The 21,309-nt window shown below is 40.8% G+C and overlaps 2 protein-coding genes across 3 annotated transcripts; both read left to right on the forward strand.

Moving 5' to 3' along the window:
• The first annotated feature begins 1,268 nt into the window (after nt 1–1,268).
• galnt7 (UDP-N-acetyl-alpha-D-galactosamine: polypeptide N-acetylgalactosaminyltransferase 7) lies at nt 1,269–15,864 on the forward strand. 2 transcript variants are annotated; one of them, XM_026358717.1, is made up of 15 exons: nt 1,269–2,025; nt 3,463–3,574; nt 4,405–4,717; nt 5,824–5,990; nt 6,225–6,355; nt 7,308–7,387; nt 8,427–8,609; nt 9,950–10,067; nt 10,291–10,413; nt 11,439–11,554; nt 12,279–12,381; nt 12,611–12,709; nt 12,904–13,032; nt 13,162–13,192; nt 13,780–15,864. In XM_026358717.1, exons 1-15 carry the CDS (start codon nt 1,903–1,905, stop codon nt 13,884–13,886), a joined length of 1,935 nt encoding a protein of 644 aa, XP_026214502.1. In that variant the 5' UTR covers nt 1,269–1,902; the 3' UTR covers nt 13,887–15,864. The 2 variants fall into 2 exon arrangements, with proteins under 2 accessions (XP_026214502.1, XP_026214501.1); XM_026358716.1 differs by lacking the exon at nt 8,427–8,609 and adding an exon at nt 8,797–8,979 and having other exon boundaries at nt 1,270–2,025.
• A 1,120-nt stretch (nt 15,865–16,984) lies between these two features.
• Nucleotides 16,985–20,949, forward strand: saraf (store-operated calcium entry-associated regulatory factor). The gene is made up of 7 exons (XM_026358718.1): nt 16,985–17,175; nt 17,577–17,755; nt 18,658–18,856; nt 18,944–19,228; nt 19,314–19,479; nt 19,607–19,701; nt 20,356–20,949. The coding sequence occupies exons 1-7, from the start codon at nt 17,109–17,111 to the stop codon at nt 20,379–20,381; spliced, it is 1,017 nt and encodes a 338-aa protein (XP_026214503.1). The 5' UTR covers nt 16,985–17,108; the 3' UTR covers nt 20,382–20,949.
• The last annotated feature ends 360 nt before the right edge of the window (nt 20,950–21,309 follow it).

The raw sequence follows: 21,309 nt of genomic DNA on the forward strand, positions 1-21,309 counted from the left end.
GGTGCTGTTCCTTTAATCCCAATGACATGTTCCAGTCTGTGTAATATAATGATGTGATGTATAGTGTTGAATGCAGCATGCAGTCTGTTGTCTGATGCTAATACAAGATTGTTAGTGACTTTAACAATGCTGTTTCTCTACTATGATGAACTCTAAATAGTGACTGATAATCGTCATATTACGTTATTTATGCGCAGTTGTACCTTTTCAAGGATTTTAGAGATAAAGGACAGACTGAATATTGGTCCGTAATTGGCTAAAACCTCTGAGTCAGAGTAGGATTTTTGAGTAGAGGTTTGAGGCAGACAGGTCACCAGTCTCACCCAATGCCGGTCCCCCATGACCCTAAGGATATAGGATAAAGATAAAGATAATGTTTAGATCAATGATGAGAAATGTCTTAAATGACAGCATCACAATGTTAGAAATGTTTGGTATTTTATATGAGCATCTACCTAACTGAGGCAGTAAGTAGACAAAACATTTATTCAAATACTGTATTCAAATGAATACTGATTATTATGATTCATACACATTCACTCTTCATGTAAACCTCCATAGTTACTATGCTTGTGTAAAGCTGCTTTGCGACAATGTCAATTGTAAAAAGCTCTATACAAGTAAAATTGAATTGAATTGAAATTCAGTTTTAAAGTACTTGTACTCTATAGTACAGTTACTGTTACTCCTCTATATGTCATAGAGAAATATTCTAGTTTTACTACTACATCTATTTTAGCACATCTGCTAAAGGGTCAGTTTAAGAATAGAAGGACTTACATTAAGGAAACAGCCAGAGATCAGGTTGTTCTACATGGACTCAACTTAACAAGACCTGAGTGATCAGAAACACTTTAACACATCTGCACAAATCAGGACTTGTACATTTTTCTGAAGCAATTTCAGAGCCAGGACTTGGACTACAGAGAGTAAGTTTACTAAGAATCAGTGGTACTTCAACTTCAAGTGATACATCTTGCTCTTTACTTGAGTATTGACTTGTGTTCTTCCATCATACTCCAGGGTGTGCCTCTGTAATTTAGCGCAGTAGAAATAAAACAGACTAAATATCAAATGGGTTCGGTCAGTGTAATAGTAATTCATAAGTAGGAAGCTTCTCGTTCCCGTCACATCGTGTGTGAAGTAGCAGACAGCTCGTTGGTCCTGCTGTGATGTTTCCTTTGTCTAAATGAGCAGACGTGTTTGGAACACGTCATCCAGGTGATGCTGTCAGGTGAGCTAACCCTGCACACACTGTACACTCTTTCCACCTTACTGAACCTGAGAACAGGAAGCCCTCGACAACCTTTGACTTTAGTTTGTATTTTAGCTTGTTGTGTTTCATTCTCACATGACTGTCTCACCTGGTCACTCTTACTTATTGTATGTTTCCTCCTCACTAATGAGACAGTTACAACCAGTCCCACTTGAACTGGTTCTCTTCCCACCCACAGGAAAACCTGCTGTCGTTTCCGTGACTGCTCGACACTCTGACACGTTTCACGAAGTGAGGGACAAAGTTGCATTTCTCAAAAGTGGAAGTAATAACACATACCGAACAGGCAACGTTGCTGCTTGACTCAGTTAGTTAAACGCCACTACAGGCGTGTGTCTCTCAGCTGGGCAGAGCTAACTGGAGCAGCAGCAGCCGCCAGCGGTAGCAGCTCAGAGAGACAACTGTCAACACGGAGACGGGGACTGGAAGACTCAATATTTTAGTGGTAAACCGCAGTAGTAGTTGTCTTCCACTTACGACATACCTTGCATGCAACCTGCACCACATAGCTGTTAGCTGCCTGGCTATCCTCTCAGCCGGCTAGCCCTTGCTTGAGCAGCAGTAGGAGCTAACCTAGCTTTAGCTAACTGTCGGAAGTCTGGCTGCTCCCGGGAAGAGCTCTCAACATGAGGCTGAAAGTAGGATTCATTCTGCGGAGTCTGCTCGTCGTTGGGACGTTTCTTGGCTTGGTGGTGCTCTGGTCCTCGCTGTCACCGAAACCTAGCGATGATAACCCCTTTGGGAAACGGGTAAGTTTATCAGTAAAGCAGTTAACCTGAAGAGTCCAACGGAGGGGAAGTGTATGTACGTGCTAGCAGAACTCCCAATACGACACGTCAAGATGCATGTTACATTAGCTCAGAAAAACAAGTCCGTAGATGATAACGGCAGTAATCATAGAAGCAGATTACTGCTGTTGTAACCATTATTTTATTTAATAGCAAACACGTTTAGACTCAGTAGCTGTATTACATTGCTTGTTGTCATGGAGATTGGTTCTACAGCAGCTGCAGGAATTCTTATGTAGCTAGTGAATAGACACATTTTAGTGTATGAGTTGTGTACTCCCTCGTTTTTAATTTCCTTTATTCATATGTTAAAGTTTCTGTGAACAGTAATGACAGACAGTGTTGCAATCTTAATATACACATGTATCCTCCAGGATTTATATCCGCATATGTCACAATGTTAGTCGTGCGTCTCCAAGGCGGAACTGTAGTTGTTCAAAGTTGACGTAAGTTCACCTCAGTAATGTCTGATTTCCAAAAAACACACAACCTCCTTTGTTGTTGGCTTCGTTGCTGAACCATGAAGATGATGAAGAGAACAAAATGATGGGTGATGTTGTTGCTGGTATAATATAATCAGATTTCTAGCTTAAAAATAAAAATGTGATTGTCAAATTAGTTTCCCATATTCTGTGGATCAACTTACCAATAAACTATATATTTCAGCATTTCAAAGTTAAGACTACATGGTCTACAAGTCATATTGTGATTATTGTGGACTGCAATACTTATAAAGAAGAGATATAAAGAGATAACCGCCTGCCAACATGCAAACATCATCCCAACTATGAAGCACATTGGAGGGAGCATCAGGATTTAGGGCTACGCTGCTACATCTATACCTGAAGGATAATGTCAGGGTGTCTGTCTGTGGTCTAAAGCTCAGGAGAAGAAGGGTGATGCAGTAATTCTACTACACTGCCACTACGTCTCCTGGTGTGCAGGTGTGTCTCTCAGTATCTCTCAGTAAAGCTTCTGCCACAGTGCACATTGATGTGCCATCCTGAATGAGCTGCACTACCTGAGCAATGTCGGTGGGTTGCAGACACCGCTTCATGCTACCTCTGGTGGTGAGGACACTGGCAAAGTGTCCTCACAAGTGACCAAAAATCAGCCAGACCAAAAATCAGCCAGAAAGGATGAGGACAGAGAAATAGTCTGTGGCCACCACCTGTAGAACCATTCCTTTGTAGAGGTTGTCTTGTTGCCTCTAATTTGATTAATCAATCAACTAATCAATATGTGCAGTTGTATCTCCTACTCATTTGCTTGACTTAAAATTGGTCCATAACTAACTATATTTTTCATAATATGTTGTATTATTTCTCAGTCAATGCTTGTTCAGCTGCTGTCTTCTTTGATGTTATGTTAACAACATGTCTCTTTCCCTTCATACAGGAGGACAATTCCCTGCCCAAAGGAGGCCCAGTAGATCAGTTCAAGCCTGTGGTGCCCTGGCCTCATGTGGAGGGGGTAGAGGTTGATCTCAACTCCATCAGACTCAAACATGGTGAGACACAAACATCCCATTAAAAAACCTAGCTTTTACAATTTTTAGAAAAAAAGAAACCCAGACCCATATATTCAGATTTTCAGTAACCAGCTTTCTTGAGTGCATGTAAACGCGTTCCCAGATTATCTGAGAAACCTGGTTTGTTTCAGTAACCTGGTTACTTTAGTCCATGTAAACTCATTGATCATACACTGAATGTATATTTAGATTTGTGTGGTGGCACAGGTGGTAGAGCAGTCGTCTACTGAACCCCAGGGTTAGTGGTTTGATTTCCGGTTTCGTCTAGCTAAAGTATCTTATTATTGTTATTATTATTATTTCCAGTACCCAGGTTTCTTGAATGCATGTTGCAACTTTGAGAAAAGTTACTGAGAGAAATCTGGTTTCTCTCAGTAACTTGGTTAGTTCAGTGCATGTAAACATACTGATTGTATCCAGAGTAGATTTAGCAGTACATCAGCTGCTGCATTCAAGGTACAGGTAAAACTGTAAATTTGGAGAATGTACAGTTTACAGCCTTACAAACCATATTAACAACTTACTCAACTAATTTTAAATATAGTCAAAGAAACCATATTACACATTTGAATCTTTCTTTATAATTTAGTGTGTCCAGGTTAGAGATTATCATGCAAAACCAATTAATTAGGCACACGTTTGAATACCTAAGCCAGTAAGAACTAAAAGAATTCCAGAATTACTTCTACTGTAGAGGTTACCTACAGGGCATTTCTTTCAGTACTTCTTACTTTGGAAAACAATCACATTCCTCTGAAAAGAGGGTAAAAAATGTGAGATCATCTTAGGTTTCTGGTTGTTATCTCCAGGAGTGGCCAACCAGAATCCCGACCAGCAGCCCAACCAGAAGCAGGTGATCCAGCAGCAGTATGTGACATTCAGACCCCACACACACGCCTACAACAGCCCCGTGCTTAAGAAAGGTATCCTAGGAAACTTTGAGCCTAAGGAACCTGAGCCTCCAGGGGTCCCCGGCGGACCTGGAGAGGGAGCTAAGCCTGTTGTCCTGGGTCCAGAGTACAAAGACTCAGTCCAGGCATCTATCAAAGAGTTTGGCTTCAACATGGTGGCTAGTGATATGATCTCACTGGACAGAACCATCAGTGATATACGCCAAGAAGAGTGAGTACTGCTCTTTTATAACGGCTACAAATCTGTCAGTACACCACCAGATTACTTGCTATTAAATTACTTACAGTGATCACTACACCACTTTACAGTATTACCCTAACATGTAAAATGATGCAAACACAGACCAAGTTGTAACACTTGATTGTAGAAACAAACTTGCACAAACACCTGATGATCAACTTTTAGGCAAACACATACACACAGTAGGCAGATAGGTGTGACTGAAACACACACCCACTAAACAAACTGCCTTTAACCCGTCTGATAGCAGCTGGTTGTGACGGTTGATCCAGTTTGTCTCATTACCACATCGAGCTTCATTCTTTTGGAATTATTTGACCTCCCTTCTGACGTAGTGAGTGAATTTACTATTGTCTTTAAGCTGACATCCAGCTGAATGGATTGTGGAGATTTGTATAGAAACATACTCCATGCCCTCTACAAACTTGCAGTAGTGCTCATGTGGTATTTTAGACAATAAAATGCTGACACACAAACTGTACTATACAGTCATGTCAGTCAGCCATGTATTACTGTTCAGAGAATGTGTACCTAAGGGTGGGCCCATAAAAATGAACAACATTGTGTGTGTGTGTGTGTGTGTGCACGCATGTGCGAGAGAGAGTTTTTATTACCATATTCAGCGCTGTAGTCGTGTCCTTGGACAACGCACTAAACCTTGATACCCAAGCACCTTCAATGCTGCTGCATTGGCTTAATAAAATTAAAGTAATAATAAATAAAAATAAAATAAAATTGTATTAATAATAATAATAATAATATTTTATTTTAAAAGTAATAATAATATATAAATAAAAGTACACAATTGACAATTTTCAAGTATATCAACATATTGGCAGTTTCCAACAAGTGTGATTGGTATACAGTGCTGTGAAAAAGTATTTGCCACCTCCCTGATTTTTTATTTTTATTATTTTATTTTTTTTGCAAATTTGTTACATCTAAACTAAACTAAACTTACAATTATACTCTGTAAGGTCTTAAACCTTACACTGTAAATTGCCTTGAGATATACAAATAAAATTGAATTGAATTAAAACATTTCTTAATGAATGTAACTGACCTGTCCACTCTAGGTGTAAGTACTGGCATTACGATGACAGACTGCTCACCTCCAGTGTGGTGATCGTCTTCCATAATGAAGGCTGGTCTACGCTTATGAGAACCGTGCACAGTGTCATCAAGAGGACTCCCAGAAAATATTTGGCTGAGATAGTCATGATAGATGACTTCAGCAACAAAGGTGAGTTCGGTTCCTCACATACAGTACAAGGGTTGTAAAAGTGTAATCTGACATCTTGAACCATGCGTTAACAAACAAGTAGTTTATTGTTACTATTACTATGGTGAAGTCACATTTTATAGTAAGTTGAAATGTGCACAAAGGCACAGATGGGTAACAGTGTTTATAAGTGTAAAGACATGGTAGAACATGTATTATCGAGAAGCACTTTCCTCACAATGAGTTTTTATGTAGTTCATTTGAAGGAGCATTTGGAGGAGTACATCAAGCAATGGAACGGCCTCGTAAAACTCTTCAGAAATGACAAGAGGGAAGGGCTGATCCAGGCCAGGAGTATAGGAGCCAAAAAGGCCACTAAAGGACAGGTATCAATTGATCTACTGCAGCTACTTCTAAAACTGTGACTGTAACTACTACCACTACTGTGTACAAATATCTACACAGTTGCAAGAAAAAGTATGGGAACCCTTTGGGATTATGTGGAGTTTTGCATGAATTGGTCATAAAATGTGCTCTGATCTTCATCTAACTCTCAACAACACAAAAACACAGTCTGCTGCTCTTTTCCAGGTGCTCTTTTGCAAACTTCAAACATGCTGCAATATTTTTTTTGGACAGCAATGGCTTCCTCCGTGGTGTCCTCCCATGTACTCCATTCTTGTTTGATGTTTTCCTTATTGTAGATGTGTCAACAAAAATGTTAGCATGTGCCAGAGATTTCTGTAAGTCTTAAGCTGACACTCTAGGATTCTTCTTTACCTCACTGAGCATTCTGCACTGTGCTCTTGCAGTCATCTTTACAGGACGACCACGCCTAGGGAGAGTAGCAACAGTGCTGCAACAGGAAACCCAAAACTGGTATGTGGTTTTAAAGGGCAGGGCAGCTTTCAGCAACACATCAAATATCATCACACTGATTGGACTCAAGGTTGGCTCACTCCTGGCTCCAATTATCTCTTGGAGAAGTCATTAGGCAAGGGGTACACATACTTTTCACATTACTTCACCCTGCACTGTGAATGTTTACATGTTATGTTCAATACAAACATGAAAACATATAATGTTTGTGTAGTATTATTTTCAGCAGACTGTGTTTTTATATTGTTGTGAGTTAGATGAAGATCAGAGCACATTTTATGACCAAATCATGCAAAACTCCTGGTAATCCCAAAGGGTTCGCATACTTTTTCTTGCAACTGTATCAGTTTATTAATGCGTGGCACAGCAGGGAGCCCTCATCTTAAAGGTGTAAAAGATTCAAATGAACAGTTGGCAGCAGCATCAGGCTGTCATCCAAGTGCTTTTGCATGTTTCTAGGTGCTGATCTACCTGGATGCTCACTGTGAGGTTGGAGTCAACTGGTATGCTCCACTGATTGCTCCCATTTCAAAAGACAGGTAACCCACACACACACACACACACACACACACACACACACCTGTTCAGCCTCACACACATAACCTACAGCACATCTTATGCTTTTGGTACTTCTGACTGTTAGATAATGTGCACATTCATTAGCAGGTTTAGGTTATTGTTGATACAGTTTGTTAGTACCTACTGGTATCAGGTAGTTGATTTTACATGTAACATTATCAGTGGTGTTCAAATAGCTATATCTTTATTTCTAACTCAAGGTAGGGCTGTGTAATATGGCCACAATTTCTTAACCCGTGATTAGTGGTGTAGACATCCTCCAAATCCTCAGTTCAGTCCATGCCCGTTTTTGTATGTTACACACCATTATTCTGATATTTTTGTGTTTTCTATCACTGTGAACATATTTCCTATGTACACTAGCTGTACTCTAATCAAGTGACTAGAATATAAATAGGTATATAGTTATAATAGCACTGTCAAACCAAAGAAAACAATTTGGTGTCTAAGATTTTTGCACAGTATTGAAGATAATTTAATTTCTTTGTGTAAATGGTAAGTGGTTAGTAGTTGAGGGGACATAATTAGCAAAAGTACAGTTTTCTCGTCCTTGTCCCAGTTTCCATACCCAAATCATGTCCACACAATAGAAGTAGTCCCTCTTCTTGGTATAAGCTCCTCTCTTCATCTAAGCAGCCTGTATGTGTGCTGCTTAAAACATCATCAGAATAGTGAAAAATGAGTGAATTGCAACCCAATGTAATAAACCACAGAGATATCATCTCTGTATTGTCACAAGATAGATCAAAATATCACACAGCCCTAACTAAAAAGTGGTTATACAGCGTAATCAACACCACACTGCAACATAATTGGCACTCTGTTACATGTAGATATCTTTGTCCTGATGCAATGATCATATAAGCAAAAGAGTTCCCCATGTGTGAGGCACTGCACTGCACTTACAGTGCAAAATAAAGCATGCTGTCACAGTAATCACCGTAGTACAATACAGACAAACGTTTGTGTGTGTGTGTGTCTGAATGTGTCTGTGTGTAGGACAGTATGTACAGTACCACTGATAGACTATATAGATGGTAATGAGTACACTATGGAGCCCCAGCAGGGTGGAGATGAGGACGGCCTGGCTAGAGGAGCATGGGATTGGAGCCTTCTCTGGAAGAGGGTACCACTTAGCCAGAGAGAAAAGGCCAAGAGAAAATATACCACCCAACCCTACCGGTACACAGCATGCTAACACTCATCCCTGTTGTGTTTGTGTCTCCATTTCCCATCCCTTCATCTTGCTTGTCCTGTCCTTTGCTTTGTCCGACTCTATCGTGTTTCTTTGTCGTTTTCCATTGTGTGCACCTCTTGCCCCATGTATGTTTGTATATGTGGACCCCCCCCGCCCCCACCACTGTGTCAGAACGGTGTGTACGGTGCCTCTAATCGACTCCATCCACGGCCAGAAGTTCGTCATCGATCCCCAGGGTGGAGGAGATGAGGATGGCTTCGCCAGAGGAGCCTGGGATTGGAGTATGCTCTGGAAGAGAGTTCCTCTGGGAGACAGAGAAAAAAATCTCAGAAAAACTCGTACAGAGCCATATAGGTACAGAAAACAATGTCTCATGTCTCCTGACAACACAGACAAACACATCTAACCTAACGTCATAGCTGACATAAAGACTGCTTCTGCAGCAACTAACTGAAGAAAGTGGTTATCTTAAACCAACACGTTAACATGTCAATATTAGAATAGTTCAATATTAACACTGCTGCTGAGATTGTAATTTAAAATTTGGAAGGCGTTAAATCTATCACAAACTAGTATTTAACTAAGTCTAACCTGTATTCCATAACACAACTAATGAACTAAACAAAACTGTCTCATTGTGTGAGGAAGTCCTGTCCACTAACTCTGTTCTCTCATATCTCTACTACTACATTGGTGTTTCACCACTATCTGCTGTGGGCCCTGTTCCTTACATTTAATGGGACTTACATCGTAGTTTTTTTCTGCTCTTAGTCTGGCTTTCTGGTGGTTTTGGTGTAACTACAGGAAGTAAGGCCAACCTATCATTGGGTGTGTGTGAACCTGTATTTTCTTGTTGGTCAGTTCGAACTACGGGAAAGGGCAATCGCAACGTAACACAACAGCCTTCAGTGAGAGAAAGATGTGAGTCTTTGTTGTGTTGGAACATGTCGCAGAGGTGCGGGGGAACTTCTGGTGTGAACTGGGTTCGAACTGTGGCATCATTACCCCCCCCCCCCCCCCCCCCCCCCATCCCCTTTTCACCTTCACCGTGTCTTGTTGTTGTTAGTGTTTCTTTTCCTCAGCTTTGCCTTCAGTAATTTCTTATTGTGCATGTTTCTCTGTCAGTCAACTCTCATACTCTGTCCTTGTTGTTTGCTTTGCGTTTACTCTGTAGAAATAATTTACTGCCTTGTTTCAGACCAAGCAGAAGAGAGTAGATATTGTGATATACTGAACTTTTTTGTTTTGTTTTGTTTTGTTTCGTTTTACATAACAAAAAACTGTGTTTTACATGTTTGCATTGCGGCTGTCTTTATGCCCGCAGGTCTCCGGCTATGGCAGGTGGTCTCTTTGCTATAGAGAGGGAGTTCTTCTTTGAGCTTGGTCTTTATGATCCAGGACTGCAGATATGGGGAGGAGAGAATTTTGAAATATCATACAAGGTATTGAAGATTTTCAGTCAGCTAGGTGAAGTTATCTGGAAGTTGAGTCATGGCAACTGGACTTCCTTTTGGTTAGGTGCAAGAGGAAGGAAGTCCAGTTGCCATGACGAAACATCCAGATCATACAATGTAAACAATTAATTATATACTCACAGATGCTGAATGACTGCACAAATTAAAAAAAATGTAGAACAGATTTCACTATTTCTGTATGTTTATGTAGATCTGGCAGTGCGGTGGCCAGCTGCTCTTTGTACCATGCTCTCGTATTGGCCACATTTATAGACTTCAGGGATGGCAAGGCAACCCTCCACCAGCACACGTTGGATCCTCACCCACTCTCAAGGTAGAATAGCTCACACTTTGGTGGTGTTCATAAACCTCTTCAGATTCCAAACCAAAGGCAGAAATATGCATTCGCTTTCTCTTTCTTTTTTTTTTTCTTTTTTTTTTTTACATCCCTTTTATAAAGTTGTGCATAAGCATGTACATGGATCTGTGATATTTCCATCAGTTAATGTCAGACAGGTCATCTGTGTTAGTTTACAGTACTCAGAAGGAACAGACTTCCCAGAAAGCCTCACAATAAAGGGTAAATGTGTTCCTATAGTGCTTTTCCACTGCTTGTCTTTCACCCTTTTGTACACACACTCACACACCGATGGCAGAGCTGCTAAGCAGCTGACCTCACTCACCGTGGGCAACTTGGGCTTCAGTGTCTTGCTCAAGAACACTTTGCCCTTTGACAAGAGGAGCCGACCCCACAATTGGTAGATGGCCACTCTATGTCCTAAGTTTACTGCATGTGTGGCATTACTTGTCTTACTACTGCTGTACATTTATGCAGAAATTAAACCTCTGCACAGGATTCCAAATGCAGCAGCATCTCATTTTTGAAACCAGAAAAAACCAAGGACACACCACTGTTCTGCACTTGCTTCCAGCTTTCTGCATCAGATCAAAAGCTGTGACACTGGCCTACAGTGGTGAAATCAACACCTGAACACTCTAATCCAGGTCTACAATTCCTCTTACCCACTGCACTCTGCCAACAAATGGTGTCTGGTTTCCTAGGAATGCAAAGGTTTTCAGTTAAGTGGCCCCACGATGGTGGAACAAGCTACCAAACTGAACAAAACTCTTCTATAATTTCCTATACACATAAAAATGTCTTACTGTATGAATCTATGAACATTTATCCATCCATCTATCTTTTTCTGTTTATTCAGCCGGGTTTAAGTGACTTTACCTAGACACCTCCTCCAGCTCTTCCGGGGGAGCAAGCAGACGCTGATTCACAGCAGTACAGTTAAAAGCAAAAATACCTAAACCCGTGATATCGCTTTAATACTTGTTTGTGTATGTGTACAGAACTATGTTCGTGTGGTGGAGGTATGGTGGGATGAATATAAGGATTACTTCTATGCCAGTCGTCCTGAAACTCTCACTCTAGCTTACGGAGACATCAGTGAGCTTAAACGCTTCAGGTATAACACTCATTCAACACAACTGCATATTTATTATTTTATTATATTCATTCAGACTTTTTATTTTGTCATCTGACATAATCATTTGCATCTCTATGAATTTATTCAATTTATTGCCACTTACACCCCTAAGGCTTCCTGTACATGGAGAAAAAAAAACACAGTCCCAGATAGATGATTTAGAATAATTTTGACAGTTTCAGAAGGCTAGGATCTAGACTTCAGTTTGACTACTGCTACAACCACACCCATAAACCACCATCAATATGAATCCTGCATGAACTGACACACAGTACACTATTGACACTGTCGCTGATGCTATAAATATATTTAACTTAATTTAAAGCTGCGTTATGCAACTTAAACTAGCTCTAGCTTGATATTTGAATTCAGTCCAGTCTGCCCCCCTTTTTTCCATGTTCCATTGTGCTCTTCTACTGCCAAATTACAATAAACAAAGAACAGACTAATCACACAGAAATCATTGCAATTTGTTGCTTGTTTAGCTGTATTTTTCAAAACATGACAGTGACAGACAAAATGTTTTACATTCATGTTTAAAAACATCATTTAAACATGAATGTTTTCCTGTATGTCAGTGTTGCAGTTTTTTGTATTTTGTTGTGTATTTAGACAGAGATCCTTTACATTGAATTCAGCACTAATAGAGCTCAATGTTCAATAATTCTCATTTTTTGCTTTTCTTGGCTAAACCTTTGGTCAGGGAGGAACATCGATGCAAGAGCTTCAAATGGTTCATGGAGGAAATAGCGTATGATATTCCAATGCACTACCCTCTGCCTCCTAAAAATGTAGAGTGGGGAGAGGTAAGCACACACACACACACACACACACACACACACACACACACACACACAGCATGTGTAGTTAGTGTATACTATGTGTGTGTCTGTGTGTTTGCATTACTTTTATTGGCAGTAGTATTTGTTTGTGTTTTTTTTTTTTACAGCTGAAGCTGTAACTGCTTAAATTTGTGAATTTCCCACTGGGATGAATAAAGTGTTTATCTGTCTATCTATCCGTCTATCTCTGTAGATTCGGGGCTTTGAGACAAGTTACTGCATTGACAGTATGGGACACACTAATGGAGGAAATGTGGAAATAGGACCGTGCCACAGGATGGGGGGCAACCAGGTAATGAAATGTTGTAATGAAAAATATTTTTGTGCATTGTCTGTTCTTAGTGCTGCCAGAAGGCTCACCACAGTGGAGCTTTTAAAGAAACATGCTGTCATTAAACCACTGTGATGGCAGCACATCTAATCTGTCTGTCTGTGTGTGTGTGTGTGTGTGTGTGTGTGTGTGTGTGTGTGTGTGTGTGTGTGTAGTTGTTCCGCATCAATGAAGCCAACCAGCTGATGCAGTACGACCAATGTCTGACAAGAGGAGGTGATAATTCAGGTGTCATCATCACACACTGTGACCAGAAACAGCACACTGAGTGGAAGTACTTCAAGGTGACACACAAAAAACACACACACACAGCTTGTATTTGATGTTGCTCAGCATTGTGTGCGATCAGGAAAAGCTGAGCACTGTTACAATAAGCAAGGAGTCACACTCTTCCTGTTTCTCTCTCCACTCAGGATCTCCATCGCTTCACTCATGTGCCAACAGGTAAATATTTGCATAGTTCTTTCCAAAGAAAACTGTGTTTTTACATGAGCCACTAATGCTGGCTGCCTTAGCAGGTGTTTGTAGTACTCACTGTAACTGTATAGTTTGTACAGTTAGAGGACACACACCAAGCCGACATTAAAGAACTAGCAGTGACAAACACCTCAAATTGTTTTTGTCTTTGCCAAAAAAAGTGGCACTCGAGCACGCTGCAGATTACAGCTGATCTGCACTTGCGTGAGAGAAAATAAGTCTACAGCAGCAGGTAGTTGCAATCTGTTTTCATCATTCAATAAAAGAAAGCCGAATCGGCTCAAAAGCAATTGACAGATGTCAAACTAGTGCTAACAGTGCAAAAACTACGATGACGATCCACAGGCTGTGGATGGTGCTGCCACTGTGCAGCCACTGTGTTCATAATATCAGCCAGTGTTAGCATTCATCATGATCAGTGCCAGCCAGTAAATAACACAAACGTAGTACAGAAATGTCAGAAATATGTGGAATATTCGTACTGTGTGGAATACATAAGTCTGGGGAAGTCTAAGAAACACAATCAGTAATGTTCTGTCTGTATTGTCCTACAGGAAAATGTCTGGACCGCTCAGACCTGCTGCACAAAGTGTTCATTTCAGACTGTGACATCAATAAAACCACTCAGAAGTGGGAGATGAACAACATTGTGGCTGTATAAAGACTGGACAGCTCACACAAATACGACCACTGGGTCACTGTATGGCAACAAGAAATCCATCCATTCTTAAATGCTGACACTGTCCCTGTTAAAGGTCAGTGTCGGTGCACCTCCCACCATGATCAAATTTAAAGAGGCCGAGTCACCACTAACAGCTTCAACCCAAAACAGCCTCTTGTACATGCAGTCACCTGTTATACAGACACACACTCCTCATAGATGGTGTGGAGGCTGAAGCTACAGGTCTTCAGAATGACAAACACTGAACCAGTGCTATCTCTTTCTTTTTTTTTTTTTAATACAGTGTGTCTCTTTTGGTTTTCAGCTCTTTCCTAAACCTCTACATTGATAATGAAATAGTTCACATCGAGACAAACTATCAAACTGTCAAGTTGGACCTTTTCAAACTCATCCCTCAGCAAAGAGTTAATAATGGAGAATTCCAAAGCATTATTAATGTGTTTAACCAGGCAGAGACACAGCTCATTTTGCTCTAATGTTAAAAGTTTATCAAAAGAATAATGCCATTGCTGTTTTCCATATAAACGTAGCGAATCTGACAGAACTCGATCATGTCACAGCCTTCGGAAAAACCACCAACTAAGCAGACAGTGGAAATCGGTGGCGACGTTGGGCCATTTTAAGGTAGAGCAACAGTCGGGAGCTAACGTTACTGTTGGTATCCAACCACTACATAGCCAAACATTACAGTTTGATAATGTTACATGATACAGCAGGAGCACACAATGTCTTAATAACATTACTGACTTAAGCAGGACATTTTTATGTTTAGACTATGTTACAAGCCTGATGACAGCATGTGTTTTTACTTCCAGGCTTTTAAAATGTGTGCTGATGTTGCAGAATTTGTTTATGCCATTCCTACTGTATTATGGAACACAATTAACTGTAATGTTTAGCCAGGAAGTGGTTAGCTTCCCAGATGTCGTCTAACAGCCAACATTAGCTAACATGGTATCGAATGTGCTGCCTGATGTCCCTACAGATATTCACTATCCATCAGGTTCTTATTTGTTGACCTTTTGAAAGATTTTGTCAGATTCGTTACGTTTACAATACAACCAGGATAAGACATGATCCTGCTGATAAACACCCCACCCTGGGCGTCACAACAGAGGAAAATGGCCGTCATGTGATTATAGATCTCTGCTTGTTGTTATTAGGTTTTGATGGTTTTCAGGCTGGTTACACTCAGGTGAGACAAATCTGTTTAATAGAGTGGGGGGGAATAGTGAAAAGAGGATGAGGCCTGTATTTTTAAACACTTAGGTATAGAGGATACCACAGACGTGTCCTTAAAGCTCCTCCTGCTGCTGAAGTGGCTTAAAAGCACTCTGAAATAGTGAATTGTCTTTTATTTTTATTTTTACTTTACATTTGCATTCCACAGTAAAACTGTAAAAGCAGCACTAGACATCTTCTACAATACGCTTTCAAATGCACACTAGCATGAATAACTCCTAAGCTCAATTTCAGTTAACTTTCTTTGTTTGGTTGTTGTTTCCTTCTGTTTAATCTGGTGTACTTGAGTTATTGTTTATCAGCTAAGATGCTTTCGAGGAGCCTGAGCAGTGATATTTGTGATGGAGGACTTCAATCAACTGCCTGCCTTACTGACAGTTAATTAGCTGACCAGTTGACTGTGACTTTGTAACTCTGTCTGAATAGAAGAAAATGAACACATTATGGTGGGGGTGTGGTGGGGAAAATGACAAATGAAGAAAATGTGACCGCTTTTTTTTTTTTTTTTTTTTTTTTTGTAAGGGCAGGAAGGTTAGGTGTATGGATGATCATGTATGCAATGTTTTGTACTATGTAAATATGTTTCTTTCTAAAGACGATCATGATGTATTTTGTGAAGGGCCTTGAATGATGTAAATATCTAAGTTATAACAGAGATTTAATATGGGCTGAAAATTGGGTGTTGGAGAGAATAAAAGACCAGATTTTTACTAGAGTCACTGTGTCCTTGTTTTGATATGGAATTCCAAAGGAAGTGAGCGACTGAGATGGAGGGCAGCCATGTAGATGCAGAGAAACAAAGAACACAGTGATAATGTCATTATTATAATTGTACTTTCATAAAGAAAATGTACATTTATACAATTGCACTGTATGAATAGAAAAGGTTAGACTAAAGCCAAAACTCAGAAAGGAGGGTAGGAGGGAGTAAAACGCATTGAAGGATAAGTTTAACATTGATAAAGTATGTCTTAAAGCTGTAGTAAGGTAACTGTTGTAACTGTTCCCCCTGTTCATACAGACCATACATTGACCTTTCCTTAAGCAACAGGATTACAATGGAAGCGTTGGGGGCAAATGTGCATCTGAAGCCTATATAAGGCTTCAGCAATCATATTAAACCAAGTGAAATCTGGCAATGTAAAAGATGTCTAAGGTTTAAATTCTCATTTGTTTCCCTGTTAAACAGCATTGGAAATGAGGTAACAACGATTAGTTGTACTAAAAAGCTGCACTACTGGAAGTTAACTAATAAATGTGGAAATAAGTAAGGTAAATAAGTCATTTTAGCCAGAGTTTGTTAAGCCACATTCAATGAAGCACACACAGTGTGTATGTGTGTAGAAGTACTATAAAAGTACTATTAAATGTACTTGATATGAATGTATATAGAGTTCAGAGTCAACATTTGAAATGTCTGCAGTCAAAGCGGTTGATTCCACGTCATATATTCACTATCTGTGAATACTCTTAATACTCATAGAGCCGGCGTGCATGGTCCCCATTGGCTGACGTATAAAAACATGACGCAACAATGACGTGTTCCTCTTCGTCTCGAAGGACCTCCACCACGTAAATAGCGTTGGATCAGGCAACCACACGGAATTAGCCGAGCGGAGGCTAGTGCATCATTCCATGTGTCTCCTTTAACAAAGTAGAAAAAAGATTATATACGCATTCTGGCTCTGTTAATGTTAAAGAATAACTTATGTCACGATCTGTTAAATGTAACAATAAAAAAAAACATGTGACAGTTGACGAACCCGCAGCTGCTTTCGGCTACCACACAGTGACGTTAGCTTAGCTTACTCTAAGCTTCGGCTGCGTTCGTCGAGCACGTAGCCGTCGTAACAGTCCTTCGAGAATCCCCAATGTTGTGGCGTAAACATAGTCAGAGGTTTCCACTTCCGTGAGAGAAGCGACGGTGATCGGAGCACCTGCAGGACACACAGCAGGGAAATGAAGCACATTATTACAGCTGTGTTGTACTTTCTGTTGGTGGGACACGTCCAGAGTTGGGATGACGGTACGTTCAGCTATTTACGCTTGAATGTTGTGTATATATATATATATATATACACATATACACAGAGCCAGTGTGTGTGTGTAAGTATCAAGCTCGAGCAGTGTTAGAATACATCTGCTCCACTTCCGCACACCGCCTTCACACCATAAACAGTGAACAGTGGTTCACTTGTGTTAGTTTTCCTTTAAATCACCATTCATTCAGATGCTTAATAAGCAGCGTTAACTTATTAACAGCCAGTACATCATTTACTACTGTTTTAAAGAGAAGTTCTTAGCTTAGCTTTTCAAATAAATAACGTCTGGGTTGCCAGGTTGTAGACACTTTATTTAGCGCTTTAGTTCGTAAGCTAGTTCTGTCCAGTGGATAGTTTGAGGTCTTCTCCCCTCTCCTCCTCACAGGCAGTGTGCTGCTGCGGGACGTCCAGGTGTTAACTCTGTACAAGGGTCGCTACACCACCGCCAGGCGCTCCAGTCCCATACCTCAGCTCCAGTGTGTCGGAGGCTCAGCCGGCTGCCAGGCCATCGTCCCAGACGTGGTCCAGTGCCAGAACAAAGGCTGGGATGGAGTGGATGTCCAGGTGAGGATGGAGGGATGAGGGCTCGTTGATCATTTAGTTGATCAGTCAGTTCAGGTCTACAGTCCCTAAATCAGATACAGTGGCTTATTTTATCCATCATCTGGTTTACTATTACCAAATCCATTATGTTAGAAGATGTTTTACAGCTAGCTAAAAATCAAGTGAACAACTTAATGATTTCATAATGAATCAGGTTGTAATACAGGGAATCCAGAAACACAATTACAGCCTTATATCCTCAAAATTCTCCAAGCAAAGTTAATGGCAAAGTAGTAGAAAGAAGTTAGTTTAAAATCATTGCAAATGTAAAAAAAAAACACATGTACATAGGTATTCACAATGTTTGCTCAGAACTTTGTTGAAGGACCTTTAGCACCAATTACACCCCCATATGTTGAATCTGCTTGCCATAGGGGAGTGTTGGTGCACAGCCATTTTCAGATCTCTCTAGAGATGGTAATCAGTTCAAGCCTGGGCTCTGGCTGGGCCACTTAAGCACATAGAGGTCACAGAGTTGTCCCGTAGCTCTCCTTTGTTATCTTGGATGTGTGCCTAGGAACCGTCACTCCAGTCTGAGGTCCAGAGTGCTCTGTAACAGGTTTTCATCAAGGATGTCTCTTTACATTGCTGCATTCATCTTTCCCTGAGATCTTGACTAGTCTCACAGTTCTTAACACAACAGAATGGAAACAGAATGCACCTGAGCTCAATTAATTAAAACTTAAATTTGCTTTACTAAAAGATTCCAGCCAAAGTCTTTCACTTTGACATTTAAGAGTATTTCTTGTAGAATTTTGAGGAAAAAAATATAAATAAATAAATACATTTGGGAATAAGGTTGTAACATAGGAAAATGTGAAACTTTCTAGATGCACTGTAATTCTCTCCACTCTTCCTCACAGTGGGAGTGTAAGACTGACATGGACAACGCATACCGCTTTGGTCGCATAGAGGTGAGCTGTGAGGGCTACAACCACCCTACTGATGTCTACATACTAAAGGGCTCCTGTGGGCTTGAGTACACATTGGAGCTGACTGAAGAGGGCCGCAGCAGGACCCAAGGCAGCTGGGGCTCCCACGACAGATCTAAGGGATTTGGAGGTGTGAGAATGAACGTCTGAGATCAATGAGGTTTGATCTTCATAGGGACTAGAAATCTAAAGGTGATCTTTCTGTTCTTTGTGTCAGGACTTGGGGGCTTTGCCTCCAGTTTCTTCAATGGTTTTTCTGGAAACAAACATCAGCATCAGCAGCAGAGCCATCAGAGCTCGCACCCTGCAGGCAGCGAGGACTCAGGAGGCCTGCTGTTGGTCGCCGTACTTTTGCTCTTAGCCTACGGCATCTACAAACTGTTCCTCAGTGGGAACATGGCCCAGTGGGGGCAGAATGGAGGACATGCTAGGTACCCTGGAGATCATCACTATGGCTCCACTGCAGGGCCACCACCTCCAGGATTCAAACCTGACTTTACAGGTGTGGTTAGACTAGATTCTCTTTTCAGCACCTACATTACAGCGCTGTAGTATATGAAAAAAAACTCCTCTTGCTTTCTGCTCAGGCCAATCTGGTCCCAGTCCAGGCTATGGTTTCCACAGTGACTACACTTACGGACAGCAGCATGGACAACAGTACCAAGGAGGCAGAGCTTCTCCTGGGACAGGTGGAGGCTTCTGGACGGGCATGGGGACAGGGGGGGTGCTGGGATATCTATTTGGTCGTCAGAGGTACGTCTAGAGATAGTAGAAAGGGAATGTTCTTTGTTATCTGTTTCCCTTGGAGCCTTCAGGTCATTTGAGTGTGCGTGTGTGTTTTTGATTTGTTTGTTTATTTGTTTTTTTTTTTTTTTCAAAGAAACCAGCCGCACAGTTACAACTCCTCCACCTACACTGACAGCAGACCTCCTTCCTCCACCAGCTCTTCCTCCTCTGGGACACGTACAGCTTCAGGTAGGCTGCAGGAGTCGGAGTCACACACACTAGCTCTGATATCAAAACAGTTGGGGGTGGTTAGGTGGTGATGATCCAAGAATCTTGAAATTAATTATCACCCTAGGATTTCATCTTGCTGTTATATCCCAAGTATTAAAAAAAAAAAACGCGATATGAGGAGCAAGGCCACAGTTGTGTTGCACCACAGTAGGGCGGGGGTAATGTGGGGGTTATGTAACAGCCAGACACATGGGCATTTTAGAATAAACCTTGTTACTGTTACATAAGTTACAGTCCACAAAATCAGGCCTGTTACATTTGTGTGGGGCTCCACAAAACCTTATAATGCAAACAGAGAAAAATGGCAGAATTGTTTCTTGTGGTGCGTGTCACCACTTTAAGGAAAACCTTAGCAGGAACGACGTGATGGTTCTGATTATTGCAGCCACAAGTCATATCACAGTTTAGACTGCCTTGTGATGTGACTGTACTGAAAGAGATGTGGCTCTGCCTTTAAGTTAGGTGTGTAAGAAAATAGATCATTTTAGTTTTAATGTTGGTGGATAATTTTTCACCCACGCTGATCCTTGACAAATGATAAAAACTGGAACTAAACCAAAATAAAGACGAGCCCTTGAAATGAAAACTAATTTGAAACAAATAAAATCACAGGTTTTGGAGGAACCAAGAGAAGATAGAAGCTGCAGAGGTGGACAGAAGCTCTGTAGTGGATCTCAGCGTTCGCTTGTGGCAGGTCTGACACGTGACCCTTAGAAGAGGCTCTGCTCATGCACAGATGGACTGCAGTTCTACATTTCTCCTGAGAGCTCAGCTGCTCAGTTTGAGTGAGCTTTATCTGAGTGTCTGGACAGAACACAGTTAGGCTTTCATGCGTTTCTGGAACATTGATATGATCAGCAGCTTTCTCTAGGTGAGGTATGAATGGACTCTTTACTGTATTTATTTGATTGATGTGCTGTTGTAGACGGAACAGCTGTTTCTCTTTTCTCTTGGGGACTTATTTTGTTTTAGTGAGTGTGTTGTGCCTCACAAAAAAAAAAAAACCTCTAGGGTCTTTTGCGTTTGACAGAAATGTGCAGCTTCTCTGTAGCAGAACAGTAACAAAATGTTAGTTTTTTATTTTCCATACCATTTAATGTGATGACTTTAAACATGTAAAGCATTTTGACTCAGTGCTGCAGCAGATACATTTTGAGCAAATGATGTGTGATGTGTTGGAAACAAGCTAATAAAAAGTAATGAAATGCTCTTTTTGCTTATTGCTTTCCTTCCCAAGAGTCAAAACACACAACATGTAGTAATTATTATTAAGGAGTAAAGAGTAATGAAGTCTACTTACCATTCCATCTCCAAACGTTTTTAATAGAAGCTCTGAACTAGTGTGTCAATGTTGTGGTGGATATTGGGGGAAACCTGAATGTTCGCTATGATCAACGTGTCAGAACACAGTGTTGAACCCTGTGGTTTAAAGTTATTGCTGCAGCAGCCTCTGCTGTCCACTAACTGAAATGAAAACACTTACAGCACTTGATATTTCTATTCTCTCATCCAAGCCTCAATAAGGCCTGACAGTGAGTGTGGAAATGCATATTCACAAGATCACAC

This window comes from Anabas testudineus, chromosome 1 (assembly GCF_900324465.2).
Source record: "Anabas testudineus chromosome 1, fAnaTes1.2, whole genome shotgun sequence".
Lineage (NCBI taxonomy): Eukaryota > Metazoa > Chordata > Actinopteri > Anabantiformes > Anabantidae > Anabas > Anabas testudineus.

Coding starts and splice junctions, on each gene's coding strand:
- galnt7 (XM_026358717.1), top strand. CDS start 1,903: ATGAGGCTGAAAGTAGGATTCATTCTGCGGAGTCTGCTCGTCGTTGGG. Junction 11,555..12,278: donor AGTGAGCTTAAACGCTTCAG/GTATAACACTCA, acceptor ACCTTTGGTCAG/GGAGGAACATCGATGCAAGA. Junction 13,033..13,161: donor CTGAGTGGAAGTACTTCAAG/GTGACACACAAA, acceptor CTCTCCACTCAG/GATCTCCATCGCTTCACTCA.
- saraf (XM_026358718.1), top strand. CDS start 17,109: ATGAAGCACATTATTACAGCTGTGTTGTACTTTCTGTTGGTGGGACAC. Junction 19,229..19,313: donor ATTCAAACCTGACTTTACAG/GTGTGGTTAGAC, acceptor CTTTCTGCTCAG/GCCAATCTGGTCCCAGTCCA. Junction 19,702..20,355: donor TGGGACACGTACAGCTTCAG/GTAGGCTGCAGG, acceptor ATAAAATCACAG/GTTTTGGAGGAACCAAGAGA.